This window comes from Bos mutus, unplaced genomic scaffold (genome assembly GCF_027580195.1).
Source record: "Bos mutus isolate GX-2022 unplaced genomic scaffold, NWIPB_WYAK_1.1 CTG201, whole genome shotgun sequence".
Classification (NCBI taxonomy): Eukaryota; Metazoa; Chordata; class Mammalia; order Artiodactyla; family Bovidae; genus Bos; species Bos mutus.
Window position 1 is genome coordinate 27540 of NW_027219464.1, and position 21555 is coordinate 49094.

The following is a 21555-nucleotide window of genomic DNA, read 5'->3' on the forward strand; positions in this document are numbered from 1 at the left end:
TGAACTAAGCATTGAGAACCTTTCAGTGCAACTTCTGACTTAAAAGCAACCTTAAAATAAAAGTAATACATTTTTTCCCTTTCTCATTCTCATTGCTTCTGCTTTTTAAAGTACTGTCTACTGTAGGCTCAAAGCAGAAATTTGGTCAGGGCTTGGACAGGGAAGTAAATTTAGTAAACTGAATTGGTTTTTTGGACTTTTATTACCAGAGCCTGGTAAGCTGACTTCTGTTTAATATTTAAGGTTTTATCTAAATCAGTTATATAGTATCTGAGTTTTGTTACTTGGTATGAATTACTGTTCAAGAATTCTGAATTTTTATTAAAATAAATAAAATAAAATAACTGCACTTGCTGAACATCATAGTCAAGCAAGAACTACCAATTTTAATGAAGTTTGCTTTGGGAATTGAAATGTAAAAACCAAGATTTATGAACATGGTAATTATAATTTTACTATTGTGTAAATCAATATTTTTACATATTATGTATATTCCAATAGAGGATTATGAAATTCCCAAATAAATTCATAATTACTGCCCAAGGTCAAAAAAAAAAAAAAAAATAAAAGACCTGTTTACATATACAAGGATTGCCAAATTCAACTCAGAAGGAAAATAGATTAAAAGCTTTGCCACAGTCATGCTTTTTTATCAGTCCCATCACCTAGTGTAGACCTATGAATATGCTTCATAGAGTACTCAGTAAGTTGTCTTCCCTGTAATGGAGGTGGGGCAGGGGGTAACCAAGCTGACATCTTCCATTTTGTAATTTTAAGTATAACCACTTGCACCACAATCCAAATCTTGCCCTTTAGATTTTGAATACCTTTCATGCTATCACTGAATGATAATACCATGTTTAACCCTAACTGAGAATTGCCTTTTCCCAGGATTAAACTCCATCAAGAGCACAGTTCAGGATCCCATTCAAAGAAGTGTTCGAGCATTTAGGATACCACAAAAACATTGCCCACTCACCCTTGGCATTTTCTTATTTGATTTTGTTTTTCTGTGACCATGGTTATTGGCCAATATTCATCAATATAATCTATTGGTCTCTTAATACAAAGTATAGTTACTCTTTGTTCTTTAACTGCAAGTATAGCTTGAGATTGGTTTTTATTCTATATTTCCCCAAAACAAATATTCACTGGTTCCTGCCACCCAATGTAGTTTCAGATTAAAATTGATGGTTAAAATTTTGTTTTTTTAAGATTTTGTGTTTATGATTTTATGAGATAGATTAATCCAAACATCACCTATTTCCATGGTATGTGGGAAATAAGATGTTATATCATGTACTGTTTTTCCTCAGTTTTCATTCACCAGAAAAAACATTTATAACATTGAAGAAAATGCACTTGACTGGGCCAGTACTTAAGGGATTAAAATTGGGAAAGAACCAAAGCCAAAATACACTGTAGGTTTACTAATGTATGAAGTACAGTTTGTCACTGTTTGAATTTGTATTTTTTTTTTTAAACCTTTGAAAGTGAAGTAAAAGTATTAGTTGCTCAGTTGTGTCTGACTCTTTGTGACCCCATGGACTATAGACTGCCAGACTCCTCTGTCCATGGGATTATCCAGGCAAGAATATTGGCATGGATTGCCCTTCCCTCCTCCAGGGGATCTTCCTGACCCAGGAATCAAACCCAGATCTTCTGCATTGTAGGCAGATTAAAACTTTACACCTTCCAAAATCATAAAGTAGTGATAAGTTTATATCTTCAGAGAACCATACCTTCTGCAGTAACTAAAAATATTTTTTTTCTCTTTATTGTAGCAACTCCTATACAGAATGTACTATGGGAAACAACTGAACCATGAGGATCCTTTAACTTTTCTGTTTAAACCACATTGAGAGAAATAGCTTCATCTGTGAGAAATTTCTTTAATCCCTTGGTGTGTTTCTGGTGAATGTCCTGTGGCAGGGATGGGGGACACTGAGATCTTTCTGTCCTGACTGACTCCACCAACTTTCTCAGGGAATGGTCATTGGAAAGAGACCTCCCCATCATGTGCCTGTACATGTAAGATACATAAGAAGTCCTGAGGACATCAAAGCTCTAATGTCCAAAAGTCATCTATTTCAGTAGTAATTCTTTTATAAAATGTCATCCTTCTTTCTGCATCCACGGGTACAACTGAAATAAGCCATTGAAGATCTTCCTGGTAAAATAGATACCAACTTAGCAGAATCAAGTTCAGACTTGAGTGTTGGACAGAGACAACTGGTGTGCCTTGCCAGGGCTTTTCTCAGGAAAAACAAGATACTGATTATTGACAAAACCACATCAAATGTGGATCCAAGGTATGGAGCTGAGGTCCATGAAACCTGGAATTAGCATTTTAAATGTGATAATCAGAAAACACTTAATGATGCTGAGAAGTGTTTCTAAGTGCTCTTTTACCCCAGAGACATTAATTCCAGGAAACAAAGAAAGAAACCAAAATATTTTATAGGGTGTTAATGTTGTTATGAGGCATCCTAAGAGAGCTAGACTCCTAAATCCAGCTCTGATAGTTATAAGCAATTTCAAGAGAAGTCTATTTCTCATTGTTTAATGCAAAATTGTAAATTTCTAAGTAGTCTTATCATACTTAGTTTTTCAAGAACAAGATTATGTCTTAAAGTATTGAGTTTTCAAAAATTTTAAAGATACCACATGATATTTTTAATTCATAAGGCTTCTTTTTCTGTCTTTGCTAAACTAAATTCAACGTCTTTGATTTCAGAACTGATGAGTTGATTAAACAATAATCCGTGAGAAATTTGCCCAGTGCACTGTGCTGACCATCACACACAGATTGAACACCATTATTGACAGCGACACGATAATGGTAAGACCCTCACTAGTGAAATTTCAGTTTGCATTTATATGAAATTTTTCAATGTATTTTTCCTTGTAAAACTTAATAGGAACCTCCAGTAAGTTACTTTTCTCTCAGGTTTTCCTCTCATTCCTGACAATGACTCAGGTCCTGTTCTATTAAATAATATATCCAGTAATTTCATAGTTTCATATAAAGTTTATTTGGGTTGTCATCTTTCTTTAAGACAGCCAACCATAAAAATTTTCCAAATCCAAGATGCATCTTCATATTTGAGTGGTAAGAATACAGTCATTTTCACTGTGTCAGTTGTTTCAGCATTTTTGGATTCCCTTAATCAAAAAATTAGCCTTTCCTTTAAATTGCCAGGAGGTTGTTGAGTGTGCTGTGCTTAGTCACTCAGACATATGCAACTCTTTGCGACCCCATGGACCATGGCCCAGCAGGTTCCTCTGTTCATGGGGATTCTCCAGGCAAGAATAATGGAGTGGGTTGCCGAGCCCTCCTCCAGGGGATCTTCCCGGGCCCAGGGATCGAACCTACAGCTTTTACATCTACCTGCACTGGCAGCCAGGTTCTTTACCACTAGATCACCTGAGAAGCCCTTGGGGCATCTAGACAGGCATGCCAAATCATAGGACATTTTAATTATCATGTAGATGTGATAGATTCAATTATTGTTAAACTCTTTTGAGAAAGCCACATGCTGGAAGTAATTCACAGTAGTAAACAAAAGAGGAACATGATGGCTTTATGAGACTTAATAAATGTTTTCAATTAAATACCATGGATAAAATTAACTGCAATACCTAGATGTGGAAAAATGACCTGTGTCCTGTTTAGAGTTTTAGTGTATTGCCTTAGATACACAATATCTTACTGTGTATAAAAGTGCTTGGAAGGTAAGCAGTTGAAGAAAGGGAAAGAAGCAAAGAAAGGTAATTTTTGAAAATGGATTCAGATTTTCAGCATTCAGATTCAGCTACTCTGCTGTGCTGTGCACACCATGATCTGTAGAATTTGGAGCTCAATTTCTTACTTATTTAGTCTTATTTACAGAGAAAAATTGAATTTCTACAGATCCCTTCTGTGCTACACAGTCCTGTTCAAGCTACTTATGTAGCAGCTCTTTTGCCAGCATTTCACTCTCAGAACAAAACACACACACACACACACACACACACATAAATAAAGAACAACCACATCAACTTCAAGAAGCACCTTAACCTCTCCAGCAAGAGATTTGATCCCCTATTACATGCGTGCTAAGTCGCTTCAGTCATGTCCGACTCTTTGTGACCTCATAGACTGTAGCCCTCTAAGCTCCTCTGTCTGTGGGATTCTCCAGGCAAGAATATTGGAGTGGGTTGCCATACCCTACTCCAGAGGATCTTCCCAACCCAGGGATCAAACCCTCATCTCCTGCATTGCAGGTGTATTCTTTCCTGATTAAGCCACTGGGAAAGCCCTCTTAGCAACCGACATATTCCAGGATGCCAAAGAAATTCAGAAGCACTTATTTTTTCCCCAAATATGCATGTATGCTGTCAAAACAACTTAACAATTCATTTGCTATCAGGTCACTGTCATACAGGTCACTGTATGACATGAATCTAATTTTTGAAAGTGAAAGTCACTCAGTTGTGTCCAACTCTTCTATGACCCCATGGACTGTATAGTCCATGCCACTGAATTCTCCAGGCCAGAATACTGGAGTGGGTAGCCAACCGTTCCCTTCTCCAGGGGATCATCCCAGTCAGGGATAGAACCCAGATTTCCCACATTGCAGGTGGATTCTTTACTGGCTGAGCCACCAGGGAAGCCTAAGAATACTGGAGTGGGTAGCCTATCCCTTTTCTAGCAGATCTTTCCAACCCAGGAATTGAACCAGGGTTTCCTGCAATGCAGATGGATTCTTTACCAGTTGAGCTACCAGTGAAGCCCTAATTTTTAGGTGTATTGAATTTGATTTTCTTGAATAAAGTGATTTCCCAACTTTGAATGTCTGTATACATAGGCTTCAAAGCTCAAAATCTGAGAGCTAAAAGCACTAATTAATTGTAACAACCCCAAATGCCCTTGGCAAAAATCAAATGCCACAGACAGCTCAGTGCCCATAATCAGAGTCTAAAACTTTCATTGTCTTCCTTTCCTATAACACTATAATAATAAAAGGTCAACTTAGGCCTCTATCTGCCTAGTCAAAAAGGGTAAAATCAAACCATTTAAAAGTCACTAGGTCTAAAACCCAGTAGATTGTATTCTCCCTGCCCTATCCCTTTTAGAAATATTGTCTGAGTTTTGTTACTGAGAAACATTGTGTGTCAATGGGTTTCTTTCTGCTAATTAACAGGTTTTGGATTCAGAGAGCCTGGAAGAATATGATGAGCCGTATGTTTTGGTGCAAAATAGAGACAGACTATTTCACAAGATGGTGCAAGAGTTAGACAAGAGCGAGGCCACCGCCCTCACTGAAAGAGCAAGACAGGTGAGCTGCAGGAAGTTGTAATGAAAGTTTTTCTCCAGGTTTCACTCCTTACAATCTCCACCAGGGGTCTAGTAACAAGCACTCTGTGCCCTTTTCAGTCAGAAGCCTCTAGAGACAAAGCTTCATGACTGGGTCTTAACAACACGTTGCAGATTAAAGGCAGGTCTGCTGAGAATCTGCAGCAGTGCTGTGAGAGGGGTGTAGGATGTGTAAATACTCATGTGCCTGAGAGATTTCAGATTGGATTTAGCACACACTTGGACTGTAGGTTCAGATTCCCATGGAACACGGAACACTCACCTTTTGTACACCCCTTATACTTCATTCTGATTGGTGCTCAGTACATTTGTGATTCAAGGGCTCTCAGGGAACATCTAGGAGTTTTGAGAGTTTGTGGGGAAAATTATGGAATATTTTGGGTCTAGGGAATATCTTGAAGGTCAAGTGTAGGTCACTTCTGTTTTCTAGTATGTGAAGAAAACTACTTTGTGATACTGTCACCTTCTCCCTAGTTTTTTTGTTGTTGTTGTTCAGAATGAGGTGATTTGCCTCCACATGCTGCTTCTACTTTGTGGAAAATGCAGTTGTCATCAGGACAAATCAGAAATTCACAATACCTTAACACTGTGTTCTGAATGGAGTCTGATGGTTTGCAAAGCATTTCCGCAGAGATGAGATGTGTGAAAGCACTAAGCCCTGTACATGTGTGAGGACTGTTGTGGTCCGAGTGTGGGTTGGAAAAGAATTTCCAGACACAAGGCAGACTGAAAGGAGAATAAAGTTTATTTGAGTGGGGGAGTGGTGAGTCACTGCCATCACAGTGGGCTGGCATCCTTAGAGAGAGCCAATGCTGAACAGGTGTCCTTGATCCATTTTTATACCCAGGATACAAGGAATGGGATAGGGGTTATGTGGGTCATTTGCTGATTGGATGAGGCAGGTATATTGGGTTGGGGGAAAAGTAAGGCAAATACCTTCTCCCTATATGGGGTAGGAGGGGAGACAGGTTATACTGCTCAGGAGGACCTGAAATCTGTTAATAGTCACAACATGGGTGAGGGTAAAGATGAAAAGGGTCTGGTTTTTCTGTTCCTGCATTCCAAGACCCTCCTTGGTTTTATCTGCTCTTTCACCCTAGGGTGACCACAAGAACTGTGCTAGATGAGTAGCATTCAGGTCACATGGTTTCTAACAGTGGTCAGGTGGTAGTGTCCTATTGTACAGATGTGGTAACTGAGGTCTGGCTTAAGGACCTTGGCCATTGCTGTGCAGCTTCCTTCCTGTGATTTTTTTCTGGAACAATGTGGGAATGGGACTGATGGGGGATGGAGGGAAGGAAAGTCTGGTGTTCCTGCCCCTTGAGATGCGTGGCTTAGGGAGGGATGAGACTTCTACTTGTATGTGGTGAGGTTTCCTGTCATAACTTTATCTCTGGGCATTAAATGGTGGGTGCCTTTTCTTTGCTCATACTTTTCTGCATTTCCCAGATTTTCACTTGTGAGTAGAATAAAACTACTTATGTAGTATTTAAAACATCTCTTAAAGAAAAGATGTCCCAGTATCTAAGTACTTCTGTATGAAAGATGTATCTAATAATGTATCCCAAGTTCCCTCTGTCACTCTTTCATCTTACTCCTCTTCCTTAGAAATGAAGAGCAGTACCTACCACTGTTAACAGGGTAGGACACTGTCCAGGGTCACAGAACTGGCTGAAGAGTTGGCAGAGTCGGAGTTCAAACCTAGATTTAGGGGCAGTGAAGTCTGTGTCCTGAACTTTTCATAAGTACTTATATTGTGTGCAAATGTAGAGTATAATATAAAGGTGGGATCATTTTATAAATGCTTACATTGAACCCTTACCTCCCAATAATAAAAAAATGTACCCATAGTTCTTCTAAGCTTTAGAAACCCAAAATAATTAAAATGTATTTTTAATTGTCAGTTTTTAAACAAATGATATATCTGATGCTGTGCTGTGCTTAGTTGCTCAGTTCTGTCTGACTCTTTGTGACCCTATGGACTATAGCCCACCAGACTCCTCCGTCCATGGGATTCTCCAGGCAAGAATACTGGGGTGGGTTGCCATGCCCTCCCCCTCCAGGGGATCATCCCAGTCCAGGGTTTGAACCGAGGTCTCCCACATTGCAGGCAGATTCTTTACTGTCTGAGCTATCAGGGAAGCCCATACCTAATGCTACAAAACTCCAAAATTTTTTCTTAAAAGTTTCTTTTTTGTTTTTTAGTTTGGCTGTTCATTTTATTTTTAATTAACTTTTATACCAATTTAAATTTTTCAAAGGTCAATATTTATAGTTTTGACAGTTTCTTTAAAAATGGGGATAATAATAATGGTTTAACATTTGATAAATTGCAAGTTGCTCTCCCACTCTGGTCATCACACAACTCCTCCCCCAGGTGGAGATCCAGCTCCATCTCTGACTGCCCTCTTGACATGTTCTGTGCATCAGTGAAGAAACTTGGGCATATGTGGTCTCCCTGTTTTTAAACATAAATGATAGTTGTTCCTTGATGTTTTCATTTATTATTATATCTCAGATTATATCAATGCATTTAGTTTTCTTAATTTTTTGTAATGGCTACTTAGTATTTATGCTTTCTCCATTCCCTACCCCTCATTTTCCCTTCAAATTAACAAATATAGTTTGATTTTTTTTTCCCCCAAGGGCTTCCCCTGTGGCTCAGCTGGAGAAGAATCTGTTTGCAATGCGAGAGACCTGGGTTCAATTCCTGGGTTGGGAAGATCCCCTGGAGAAGGGAAAGGCTACCCACTCCAGTATTCTGGTCTGGAGAATTCCATGGACTGTATAGTCCATGAGGTCACAAAGAGTGGTCACAACTGAGTGACTTTCACTTTTCCAAGGAAGATGCTTTCAAACTTATTATTTGTATTCTGTTTATCATTTTTCTGTTTTTGTCTGTATTAATTCCTTCCTTCCATTGATTTATTTTGTTGTTGCTTCTTTTTGAATGAATTTATCTTCATCCTTACTTTTTATTAATATAAATATTCTAAGGCTCTGAATACTGATATAGCTATATTTTATAGTTTCTGGTGTGTATACTTTGATCATACTTAAGTTTTTTATATAAATTCTGCAATTTTGGTTTTCATATCCTCTTCAGCCTAAAAATTATTTGAGAAAGAGTTCTTCAAGACTTCCTGGGGATAGAAGATTGCATTTTACATTTTCTATTTTACTCATCAGTGTTGACTTGTGATCCAAAAGAGTTGTCTATACTATTTACACTCAGAAATACTATTTATTAATACTTTTTTGTGTGCTAATACATAGGTAATTTTTGTGAAAGTTGTTTGGGCATTTAAAAAGATGGACTACTATTTAAGGCAGAGAGTTTAATTTTTAAAAAGTTTAAATTTTGTTTTAGGGTAAAGCCAAGTAAAAATACGTGATAGTTTCAGGTGAACAGTAAATAAACTCAACCACTCGTATACCTGTATCCATTCTCCCTCAAACTCCCCTCCCATCCAGGCTGCCAAAATGCACTGAGCAGAATTCCATGTGCTATACAGTCGGTCCTTGTTAGTTATCCATTTTAAATACAGCGGTGTGTACAAATTCATCCCAAACTCCCTAACTACCCCTTCCTCCATCCTTCACCTGGCAGCCATAAGTTTGTTCTCTAAGTCTGTGAGTCCATTTCTGTCTTATAAGTTCATTTTGGAGGGATATCATATGAAAAGTGAAAGTTGCTCAGTTGTGTCCAACTCTTTGTGACCCCATGGACTATAGAGTCCATGGAATTCTCCAGGCCAGAATACTGGAGTGGGTAGCCTTTCCCTTCTCCAGGGGATCTTCCCAACCCAGGGATCGAACCCAGGTCTTCTGCATTACAGGAAGATTCTTTACCAGCTGAGCCACAAGGGAAGCCCAAGAATATTGGAGTGGGTAGCCTATCCCTTCTCCAGTGGATCCATCCCTTATATGTGGAATCTAAAAAGAAGTGAAACAAATGAACTTACTTAGAGTTTAATTTTTAGTTAGATCAGTTTATTAATGTCATTATTTAGGTTTTCTCTATCATTATTTATTTTGGACCACATTATTTGATGTGGTCTGGATTTAGAGAGGTGACCTGGTCTTATATTGTGCCAAGTTTCACTTTATAGTTCTTGTCATTTTGTTTTGGTATTTTTGATGATCCAATTTTTCAGTCCATAGATATATGACTTGGGTTTTCAATATGAATTCTATTTTCTATTATTTTTAAGTGACTTTCATTCATTTAATATTCCCAGCTTTAAATCCAAACTGGTTCAAAACTAAAATTATTTGCCTTGCTTTCTTAATCCTGTCCCCCATGTCTTATATGTTTTTCTCAGCAATGGCTAATCTTCTTTGTGCTGCCTTCAAAAAGATCAATTTTTTGTTGCTTTAATTTTCCTCTTCCAGTTCATTTTTGTGCTCTTTCAACTCTTGTTTCATCATCTGTTGCTATGCCATGTTTCCCTGTGCTCCCAGATGTCTGTTGTCCATGGGTTTTTTGTTCTACTAAATTTTCTTTGAATGTAATGTTATGATTTTTTCATAATTTTAATTTGCTCAGGGAACATTTTTTCATCCATCATATGCTTATCTTGTTCCTTTTCCTCATTTCCACCTGTGTATTTTATAGATCCTTTGCTATTTTTTAAATCATTGTGATTCCTACCATTCACGTTTGACTTGAGTGTTTTTTGGGCCATTTATTTGTGGGATTACCTACTCCAGTTTCTTGCCTGGAGAACTCCATGGACAGAGGAGCCTGGTGGGCTACAGTCCGTGGAGTCACAAAGAGTTGGACATGACTGAGCGACACACACACACACATGCGTATGCATACATATTTGCTGGATAGTTCTGGCTAAGGCATTATTTCAGGCTAATGGAAATTCTCTCTGCTTAAAAAAGATGTTCCTTATGACCCAGACAGAGAGGGAGAGAGAGAGATTACGTGTGTATGTGTTGATGTATAAGTGAAGGAGAAATATTCACTTAGCCTGTACTCCTCCCTAACCTGCAGAGATGGACAATCAATGCTGACTGAATGTCAGAATCTTGCTTCTCTAGAACCCCACCAATGTACCTTCTTTAGGCACAGATGATAGTTCCTCCCTGACAAACCTTAGAATTTGACAGTTAGTTGGAAAACTGTGCTCTCCCATGACTGCTGGAATCTGGCTCCATAAAAACATCTCTCTGTCTTGCCACACCCATTGTATCCAGTTGCTGAGAGCAGTCTGTCCAGATATTTTGTCATTTGGGGTTTCAAATGACTTCTTATTTCAACAAAGATGAGGCTAATTTTTAATCTCTCAGTACGCTGGGTTTTAGGGATGCTTTTTGAGAGGATAAGGGGAGAGAAAATCCATTATTCCATTAAGTTGAAAGCAAAATCCTCTCTAACTTTCCAGAACTCTAACTTTGTATACATACTGGCAGACAACAGTATCAAAGTTATACCTACTTTGAAGATGAAGAATTTGAGAGTTTCGGGGATTGAACTGCTTCTGCTGCTGCTGCTAAGTCGCTTTAATCATGTCATACTCTGTCATGCAATTTAGTGAGAATGTACAGAGTGTAGCCAGAATTCTGCATATACTGAATCATTGATTGCTGAACTTTATACATATAGGTCACCTTTTATTGCTCTGTTGCTTTCAGTTATATCTAATTCCATGATGATGACTTTCTTTAGAAGCTGGAGTTTAAATACTAAACTTAATTTCAACCTACATTGGAGGAACTATAATGAAACAAACCCAAAAGAAGGAGAGGAAGAGGGATAAGAAAACAAATACTCACTGGTCTTATATACTCCTTGCCCTGATTTTGAACTTTTTTGGCATTGTGTCTTTTAATCTTCACAACCACTCTGAGCTGTCAGTTCAGTTCAGTTCAGTTCAGTTACTCAGTTGTGTCTGACTCTTCATGACCCCATGGACTGCAGTATGCTAGGCTTCCCTATCCATCGCCAACTGCTCATCCAACCATCTCATCCTTTATCGTCCCCTTCTCCTCCTGCCTTCAATTTTCCCCAGCATCAGGGTCTTTTCCAATGAGTCAGTTCTTTACATCAGGTGGCCAAAGTATTGGAGCTTCAGCTTCAGGATCAGCCCTTTCAATGAATGTTCAGAACTGATTTCCTTTGGGATGGACTGGTTTAATCTCCTTGCAGTCCAAGGGACTCTCAAGAGTCTTCTCCAACACCACAGTTCAAAAGCATCAATTTTTTGGCTTTCTCAGCTTTTTTTATGGTCCACCTCTCACATCCATACATGACTACTGGAAAAACCATAGCTTTGACTAGATAGACCTTTGTCGGCAAAGTAATGTCTCTGCTTTTTAATATGCTGTCTAGGTTAGTCATAGCTTTTCTTCCAAGGAGCAAGTGTCTTTTAATTTCATGACTATAGTCACCATCTGCAGTGGTGAAAATAGAAGAAAATAAAGACTGTCACTGTTTTCATTGTTTCTCCATCTATTTGCCATGAACTTATGGGACTGGATGCCATGATCTTAGTTTTCTGAATGTTGAGTTTTAAGACAAAACTGGCAGTATTATCCCTCAGGTGGAGAAACTGAGGCAGAGGAAGCTAAGTAACTTTTCAAAGGGACAAGTTAAAAGGTGTTAGTAATCTTTTAACTATCTTTGACTCTGAACTTCTATAAAGATAAAATAAAAAGATTCACAAGAGGGGCTCCCAGGTGTTTTGTTTTCCTTGCTTAAGCTGGCTGATGCTGCTACTTTCCATGGACTAAGGGGACACATCTCTGAACAGCATCATTATCACACCCAAACTTAGCTCAGCGTTTTCAACCTGCAGTTTGTAGCCATCCCTTAGTTCCTATGAGGTAGGCCAATTGTCTCACTTCACAAATGAGGCAGCCAGGGCAGAGAGAACTTAAGTGATTTTTCCAGGGTCTGCAGTGGTCCCAGGAGAGAGAGGTGAGACTGGGCTTCTCTATCCCAAGCACAGCCCATCCACAAGGACTCTGCTAACAAGTGTTCAGACATCTCAACTCCCTTCATCACCTGCCCTGTGAAAAGATGCTTTTTCTTATTTCTGCTGTCATCCAGAGTATGATCTGCTGCTGCTGCTTCTGCTGCTGCTAAGTTGCTTCAGTCATATCCAACTCTGTGTGACCCCATAGATGGCAGCCCACCAGGCTCCCCTGTCCTTGGCATTCTCCAGGCAAGAACACTGGAGTGGGTTGCATTTCCTTCTCTAATGCATGAAAGTGAAAAGTGAAAGTGAAGTCACTCAGTTGTGTCTGGCTCCTAGTGACCCCATGGACTGTACCCTACCAGGCTCCTCCGTCCATGGGATTTTCCAGGCAAAAGTACCGGAGTGGGTTGCCATTGCCTTCTCCGAGAGTGTGATCTACAACATGGCAAAAGATGAGAAAGAGGAAGGTCAAATCAAAGATTTTATACACGGAAACCTCATTTTCAGTGTTCAGTTTCAAGTATTTCAGGCCATGAAGCCATTTTATAAAGTAATCTGGAGTTATATAAGTGACACAGTTTGTGACATGAGTCAGTCTCAGATAGATGGTATAAATTCTATTTTAAAGACTCAAACAAATCTTTTCACATTCTTCTTGAGGAAATAAGTCCTTTTTCAACATAACACATTTTGAGATAAGAGCTCACAAGTCTTGACATTATTTCATTTTGTTCTATGCATCTATCAAGGAACTGAGATATGGTACAATGCCTAAAAACGAGTGATTGTGGAAAGAGAAACTTGACAGAATTTCATTTCCTTTATGTTGCTGCTGCTGCTGCTAAGTCACTTCAGTCGTGTCCAACTCTGTGCGACCCCATGGACTGCAGCCTACCAGGCTTCTCCGTCCATAGGATTCTCCAGGCAAGAACACTGGAGTGGGTTGCCATTTCCTTCTCCAATGCAGGAAAGTGAAAAGTGAGAGTGAAGTCACTCAGTCATGTCTGACTTTTAGCGACCCCATGGACTGCAGCCAACCAGGCTCCTCCATACATGGGATTTTCCAGGCAAGAGCATTGGAGTGGGTTGCCATTTCCTTGTCCATTCCTTTATGTTATGATTATACATTTATCAGAAAAAGTGTGTCTCTTCCAGTTCAGTTAGAAATTGGTAGAATTCAAGAACTCAAAGACCTGGCAAACAGCTGTCCTATTATTGGGTATCATCCTACATTTTAGAAAAGTCACTTGGTTGAGTCATTGTTAAAGCTTTTGATTCTCTTTTCATTCTTGGGACTCACTATCCACAGATCACATTTCTACCAGCCCTATAGAAATAGGGCTGCAACAAGTTAACTATAACTGCTTTGCTGCACAAATTAAACATCAGGATATTTCATACATATACACAAGTGTTTTGATGCTTGTCAGTCAGAGTGTATAAAACATAGGAATTAGAACCTAATATTAACATCCAAATCTATTGTGCTCATTTTGCTCAATCCTTGTTCAGATGCAGGATTTTCCAGCTGCTTTGTCACCCTGTTTTTAACTTTCTCCAGATTTTGAGTCTGTAGAATTATTTCACTTAGTTTAATGTAATGATAAATTATGTGAGTCAGAATGGTGAGAACTAAAGAGCATCTGTAGGTTGTTTGGCATTAAGCCTAGCCCCAGTAAGGGTTCTAATGGGGCTACTTCCTCTACAGAATAAATACATCCCTGGATTTTCCAATTGCGCCTCCACTAGTGATGTGTTTGCTTCACATGAATATGTGGACATAGAAATTCATTGCCTTAGGAGGGGACTTTCAAACTTTAAATATATTGCTTTATTTTGCCCCCTCAGATATACATTGAAAGGAAATTACTAATAATGAACATGTTTGCCGGGGTCCAGCCCCAGTTGGATCCAGGGATTCCCTCAAGATGACAGCATCAGTGATTTAGAATAGCAAAGCAGAGATTTATTAGATGCTCTATAATAACTGGTTTACGCAGGAAATCAATAAAGTTCGTGACACCAAACTTGCTCTGACCACGGAGGCCACAGGCGCCCTCTCGAATAGCAGAAGGTGCCCCACCTTAGGCACATTCTTGAGTGGGTCTTAGAAGCCCAGGCAAATAATTGGTTGCAGAGGACCCCTGTGCTCCAATTATTTTGGCATGAAGGAAGAACAGAAGAGAAAAGGAGGAAAAGGAAACAAGAAAGAACGACACGGGGAGACCAAGCGTCGGTGAGCAAGGCCCATAGCTTTATTTTCAACAGGGGCTTTTATACCCTAAGTTGCACACAGAGGATTATAGGGGGTGTGAAATCATGCAAAGCCAGCAGTCTTTGATCCTTATTGAGACCAAGCTCTCTTTTCTGTAAATTTATCGTATACAAATGGTTTAAGTGATTTACATCATCTTCTGGCCAGAAGGCCTGTTAACATTTTATGACTCTGATAAAGGTTTGTCAACCATAAGACTTATTTTCTCTAAGAGTAATTATTTTAAAGTTTGGAGCCATCCTCTGAAGGTGTTAGATAAAGTTGCATTCCTACAGGGTAGAGGTGCAATGGGTTTACAACAAAGGAAAGAATTTATTACCTTAAGGGTCTAAAGTTGTTAACACCAAGGCCACTACTTATTTTTCCTACATACCAACTATATTAATTAATACACTTCCAAGGATACAATACAGGGGATGTGGAAACTTGGCAGCAAGCATTGGCTCAACAATGAAATCTTCTACTAGTTCTATTCTGACAATTTCTAACTCTCCGAGAGACTCTATACTATTTGAATATCTTAAGCTTCCCGTGCCTCTCGCTGGCTGGGAGACTTTAAACAATCATATGGCATAGCTATAGGAGTCCAGGTAAACCTGTCAGGCAAGTTAGAGAGCCATCTGAGGGGTTTGTGAACTAAAACACTCTTGTCACACCCAGGAACTTTATTAACTGGAGCTGTAAGTTAACTCTTTTTCAGAGAGGGAGATGGTGGTGGGGGACAGCCCCCCATTAAGTCAGAGGTGTAGGTGAGAGCACAAAGCAGTAAAGCAGGCAGACTCTGGTTTTGGGGTAGACACTCAGGCAGGCCCAGAGGGGCACCCCTCGAGTTCTGGCTCGCCTTGCCCACCAGAACTCTCCCACATAACCTTGTTATGGGTAGGGACTCCTGTTGCTGGCTCCCGGCATGTTGTTATGAATACTTCTAATGGACAGCTGAGTCAGCACCGTGATTCTGCCATGATGTCATCTATTCCAAAAGGTGTTTTTCCAATAGTTTTTGCACTGCGTAAACTATGTTATATTTTCCTACAGCCTCAACAAATAGTTACACATATATGATAGTTTGCAGTCCATGGTGTGCTGCAGTCCATGGGGATGCAAAGAGTCTGACACAACTAAGTAACTGAACTGAAAGTTTATTTTGATTTTTTCTCCATCCTTACCCAATGATTTCAAGCTCTTACAAATTATTTGTATTTATATGTTATATTGTTTTTTTTTCTTATGCAAATCAGAGGTACAGGCCACCAATAAAAGCTATCTACCAAGTTTTTTGCCTCAAGAGATTCCAGAGCCAAAACTCATTTTCTAAGCTTAAAGATAAAGTCATCACAGATTTTTACTGCCCCCCAAATTTCATTGTACTTTCCAGTTATATCAGGGATTCTATTTACTTGTAGACTGTGAAGTTGCCATTCTGTCTCATCACTTCCTTTAACATAAGTAAGATCCATTATTCCACCTAAAGATCTCTGTTAAAATACTACAGAGAAAACTAATTGGAAAACTAAAAAATATACTTTAAGTGATACCATAGGAGAGAGAGGTTCCCCCCCCCCCAAAAAAAAGCAATATATGGTTAAAATACAGAAGAACAGTATTTAACTATATAAGAGGGAAAAAATATGCTTTCTCAAAATAGGAGCCCTTCTAGGGGATTTGATAATGAAAGACAGACATGTGATTTGCAATTATCTTCTAGACTGAAGTTGTTTTTCACATTTTTTAATTGTAATATATATATAACATAAAATTTAACATTATAACCACTTTTAAAAATAAAAATACCTTTCTGTGCATTAACCACATTCAGAATGTTGTGAAACTATCACCATTGAGTTCATTTTTGGTAATTATTTTAGTAGTATTCAGTTATTTGAATAATCATTTTTGGTAAATTTTATTTCTCTAGGAACTGATGGTTTTCCTATGAGTTTTAAGCATGATTGGCATAAAGTCATTCACAATATCTTCAATATTCAATCCCTACAGCATCTATAATTGTCGGGTTTCTTTTCCTTTTTAATTTTCTTAGAGCTATCTCCATTTTTTTCTTGAATAACCTTTCATGACTTTTTCCTATTAATTTTCAAAGGATCATTTCTTTTGCTTGATTTATCCTTCTGTATTTTTGTTTTTTAGTTCATCATATTTCTGTCCTTCGATTTTTTTATGTATTTTGAGATATATTTTCTCTAATTTTTTTTCTTTTTTACTGTACCACATTGCATTGGAATCTTATTTCCCAGACCAGGAATCAAACCTGCACACTCTGCATTGGAAACATAGAGTTTTCACCCCTGGACCACCAGGAAAGTCCTCCTAAATCCTTAAATTACACATTTATTTTTTTCCTTATATAAGTTAAAGATTAAGTATATGAAACCTACTTTTTTCCCTAAAGACACACTTTAGCTGCAGCCTACAACTTTTGGTACATAGTATTGATCAAAATCCATAGTATTATTTATTTTCTAGTCTCTAATTTTATTTATTAATTATGTCTTTTACCATGAGTTATTCATAACTAATATTCTCTAGACTCCAAGTATTAATGGCTTTTTCTATTAGATCGAAACATATGAAACTAACAGTCAACCTTTTATTTTTTAACCTATAAAAATTATAGTTTCATATGTTTCAATATAAGAATTTTAATATTTCATTTTAGTCAGAGAAGATTGTGGAATTTAAATTATAGGTGACCACATTCACACACATAAGCCTATTTCTACAATTTTGTATTCTATTTGGGGATTTAGAAATGTTGAAATTATGTGTATAACAGTAATTTTCAAATAACATTCCTCCCCAAACACTGGAATGCATTTTGATACATGTTGCAGGTTGGTCCTCTGAAATACAGACTCAGATGGAGTTTAGTGTTGGGATGATTATTAGGGATGGCCTTGGGATCGAGACTTGCATAATCAAGAGTAAGGGACAGAATAAAGCAGAGGGATAATTCAAGCTGGATCACTGGCCAGATGTGATCTTAGCTGACCCCACAAGGGCTCTAGATGAAGGTGGCCCTTCAAGGTTGTCCTGACACATCCAGTGGCCAGAGCTTTACACCTCCACTTTGATAGGTCATTGCAGTTAGGTTGCCCCTAGAAGGACTGGTGGCTTACAGTTGTCCACTAGTATCATTTCCAGAAGCTGGAGCAACAAGTCCTTGAAGGGAGGTCTGGACAGCACATCTCCATGTCCACCACAGTATGTGTCACTGCTCCAGAGGTAGATGATTAGGATGTACTATGACAGAACTCTCAGTGACTAAATGTTTAAGTCAAAATGACTAAGTGATTATCCTCAATATCCTGCAGTCTAAAAAACAGAGAAGGTCTATGTAAGGGAGATATCCTTATTCTATAGTGTCAATCCAGTTTTCACCTCTTTGGAAAACCACCTTAAGATCAATTTTTATCCTTGGTAAAACATATTTATGTAATACCCTAACTGCCTCTCTTTTATTACACTAAATCATATGTGGTTTAATGTCCTATTGTCACCACCTTGAAATAATTTTTAAAAGAAGGACCTTGCTCTTTCCATTTTGAACTGGGCCTTATAAATTATAACTTTAAATTTTGTTAACTAATTGTTTCTACAATTTTGTATTCTGTTTGGGGATTTGGAAATGTTTTAATTATGTGTATAACATCAATTTTCAAATAAAAATCTTCCCCAAACACTGGAATGTGTTTTGATACATGTTGCAGGTTGGTTCTCTGGAATACAGACCCAGATGGAGTTTAGTGTTGGTATGGTTATTAGGGATGGCCTTGGGATCAAGGCTTGTGAAATCAACAGGAAGAAACAGGATAAAGCAGAGGGGAAAACCACTCACTGTGGGGGCAAGGACACTGATGGTCCCAGAGAATACTCATTAGTATGAGCTCTGGAATCAAGTTTGAAAGGAGAAATATCAGTAACCTCAGATATGCAGATGAATCCACCCTAATTTTGCAGAAATCCAACAAGAACTAAAGAGCCTCTTGATGAAGGTGAAAGAGGAGAGTGAAAAATCTGGCTTAGAACTCAACATTCAAAAAAATTAGATCATGGCATCTGGTCCCATCACTTCATGGCAAACAGATGGGGAAAAAGTAGAAACAGTGGCAGATTTTATTTTCTTGGGCTCCAAAATCACTGCAGATGGTGACTACAGCCATGAAATTAAAAGATACTTGCTTCCTGGAAGAAAACCTGACAAACCTAGTCAGCATATTTAAAAGCAGAGACATCACTTTTCCAACAAAGGTCTATGTAGTCAAAGCTATGGTTTTTCCAGTAGTCATGTATAGATGTGAGAGTTGGACCATAAAGAAGGCTGAGCACTGAAGAATTGATGCTTTCAAACTGTGGTGCTGGAGAAGACTCTTGAGAGTCCCTTAGACTGCATGGAGATCAAACCAGTCAACTCTAAAGGAAATCAACCCTGAATATTTATTGGAAGGACTGATGCTGAAGCTGAAGCTCCAATACTTTGGCCACATAATGCAAAGAGCTGACTCATTGGAAAAGACCCTGATGGTGAGAAAGATTGAGGGTAGGAGAAGAAGGGAGTGAAAGAGAAAGAGATAGTTGGATGGTTTCACTGACTGAGTGGACATCAGTTTGAGCAAACTCCGGGAGATAGGGAAGGACAGGGAAGCCCGGCACGCTGCAGTCCATGGAGCTGCAAAGTGTTGGACATGACTGAGTGACTGAACAACAACAAAAACTGCACTTTTGGTGGGAATGTAAATTGATACTACCACTGTGGAGAACAGAATGGTGATTCCTTAACAAACTAAGACTAAAACTACCATATGATCCAGCAACCCCGCTGCTGGGCATGTACCCTGAGAAAGCCACAATTAAAAAAGACACATGTGTCCCAATGTTCATTGCAGCACTATTTACAGTGGCCAGGTCATGGAAGCAACCTAGATGTCCACTGACAGATGAATGGATAAAGAAGACATGGTACATACATGGAATGGAATACTACTCAGTCATAAAAAGGAATGAATTTGAGTCCATTGTAGTGAGGTGGATGTAGAGCCTGTTTTACAGAGTGAAGAAAGTCAGAGAAAAGCAAACACCATATATTAAAGCAATATGGAATCTAGAAAAATAGTACTGATGAACCTATTTGCAGGGCAGGAATGGAAATACAGATGTAGAGAATGGACTTGTGGACACAGCTGGGAAGGAGAGGGTAGGGCAAGTTGAGAAAGGAGCATTGATATATACACACTGGGTGTATGCGTGTGGGTGTATTAGTTGCTCAGTCATGTCCAACTCTTTGCAACCCCATTGACTGTAGTCTGCCAGGCTCCTCTGTCCATGGAATTCTCCAGGCAAGAATTTTAGAGTGGGTTGCCATTTCCTCCTCCCGGGGATCTTCCCTACCTGGGGATTGAACCTGGGTCTCCTGCATTGAAGACATTCTTTACTGTCTGAGCGGTACACATTTACCATATGTAAAATAGATAACTAGTGGGAATCTTCTGTATAACACAGGGAGCCCATCCAGGTGCTCTGTGGTGACCTAGAAGGGTGGGATGGCAGACAGGCTCAAGAGAGAGACTATATATATTTGCATTGTAGGGCAGAAACCAACAGGACATTGCAAAGCAATTACTCTCCAATTTAAAAAGAACCCATAGCTTCTGGATACTCATACCTGGAATGGTCCTCAAAAGGTGGAAGTAGAAATAATTGCAACAGGGAAAAAGGCTGGTCAAATCCATACTGCAGTCCTGTCTGTGTGTCCCAAGGAGAAGCAAAATGTGCTGAAGAATAGTGTCCCCATTCACTAAATAATAAACAATATTTTTTTACCCACATGAAATTTGCCACAACTAGGTTCCCTAAGGTGAAAAACACACAGGGAGAGAGGGAGGGAGAGATGCTCATAGAGACAGAGACAGAGCGAGCCTGGTGGAGTTGGAACCCAGCTGTTCCTTAAGGAATATAGGAAAAGATGACATTCTTAGAAGATGGCCGTAGTCCAGGGTACTAATTAGATAGAATTTAAGAAGTTAGAATTCCTGACTGGTAAAAAGGATTGTGACAGCGCTAGTGGTAAAGACCTTGGTGCCAGTGCAGGAGACATAACGGACGCCGGTTCAATCCCTGAGTTGGGAACATCCCCTAGAGGAGGGCATGGGCACTCCAACATTCTTGGCCTGGAGAATTTCATGAACAGAGGAGCCTGGCGAGCTGACTGAAGGAACTTAACACCTACAAAGGGGAAGTCAGCTAAAAGTGGAGTGTGGGAGGTCCAGTCTGTTCTCCCGCTGGGCGGTGAGCCCCCCTAGGCAGTCTCCTTGCCTCCTGCTACTGCTGCTCTTGCGTGCTGGAGGCTGAAGGGGCGACGACCAACAAGGCAAGAAGACCCTGTACCCCCGGCCACCAGGGCCCCAGTTCTCCATTCTCGGCCCGGTTCTCCCTTCCACAGTGTACCAGGGCGCCAGCTGGGACCACACAGCCTGCCTGGGGCGGCACTAAGCCATGCAAAAAGTCCAGCGCCAATGGAAAGCGCTCCTACCCCACCCTAGGCCAACCCTGTGCGAAAGGCGCTGAGGGCAGCAGGCGCGGGCCAGGCGCTCATCAGCGCCCGCAGCGGCTTGGCCTTCACCTCCGCGGACGCGCGCAGCATTGACGGCCGGAGCGGCAGGGCGGCCAGGAGGCCCCGGGAGAATGCTGCTGCCAGGAGGCGGCCATGGGAGAATGTTGCACTGCCTGCCAGGAGAGCCCCTGCCACGGCGCCGGTCCGCTCCGCGTGAGTAGACAACCCCCTGCTTTGGAGAGGAAAGCGCAGGCAGCCCGCCTCAGAGCCGCCTTCCGAGTCACCCGAGGGCGCCCTCTACGCGCCGCTGCACCTGGAACAAGGAGCTCGGCCCCGGGTACGGCGATGGCGGGACTCGGGGTTACCAGGCGGACTCTGCTGGGAGCCACAAGCAGGTACGAAGTTAGTTACAAAGTCCTGGGGA

At 39.9% G+C, this 21555-nt stretch overlaps 1 protein-coding gene across 1 annotated transcript in view; it reads left to right on the plus strand.

Moving 5' to 3' along the window:
* The window catches only part of LOC138986823 (ATP-binding cassette sub-family C member 4-like), a gene marked incomplete at its 5' end in the record, with an annotated part of 46057 nt that extends 24709 nt beyond the window's left edge, over positions 1-21348 (plus strand). Inside the window, 2 exon segments of the mRNA XM_070366754.1 lie at positions 5187-5321; positions 21121-21348. Of these exon segments, the coding sequence (XP_070222855.1) occupies positions 5187-5321; positions 21121-21348 (363 nt within the window).
* Positions 21349-21555: the final 207 nt, after the last annotated feature.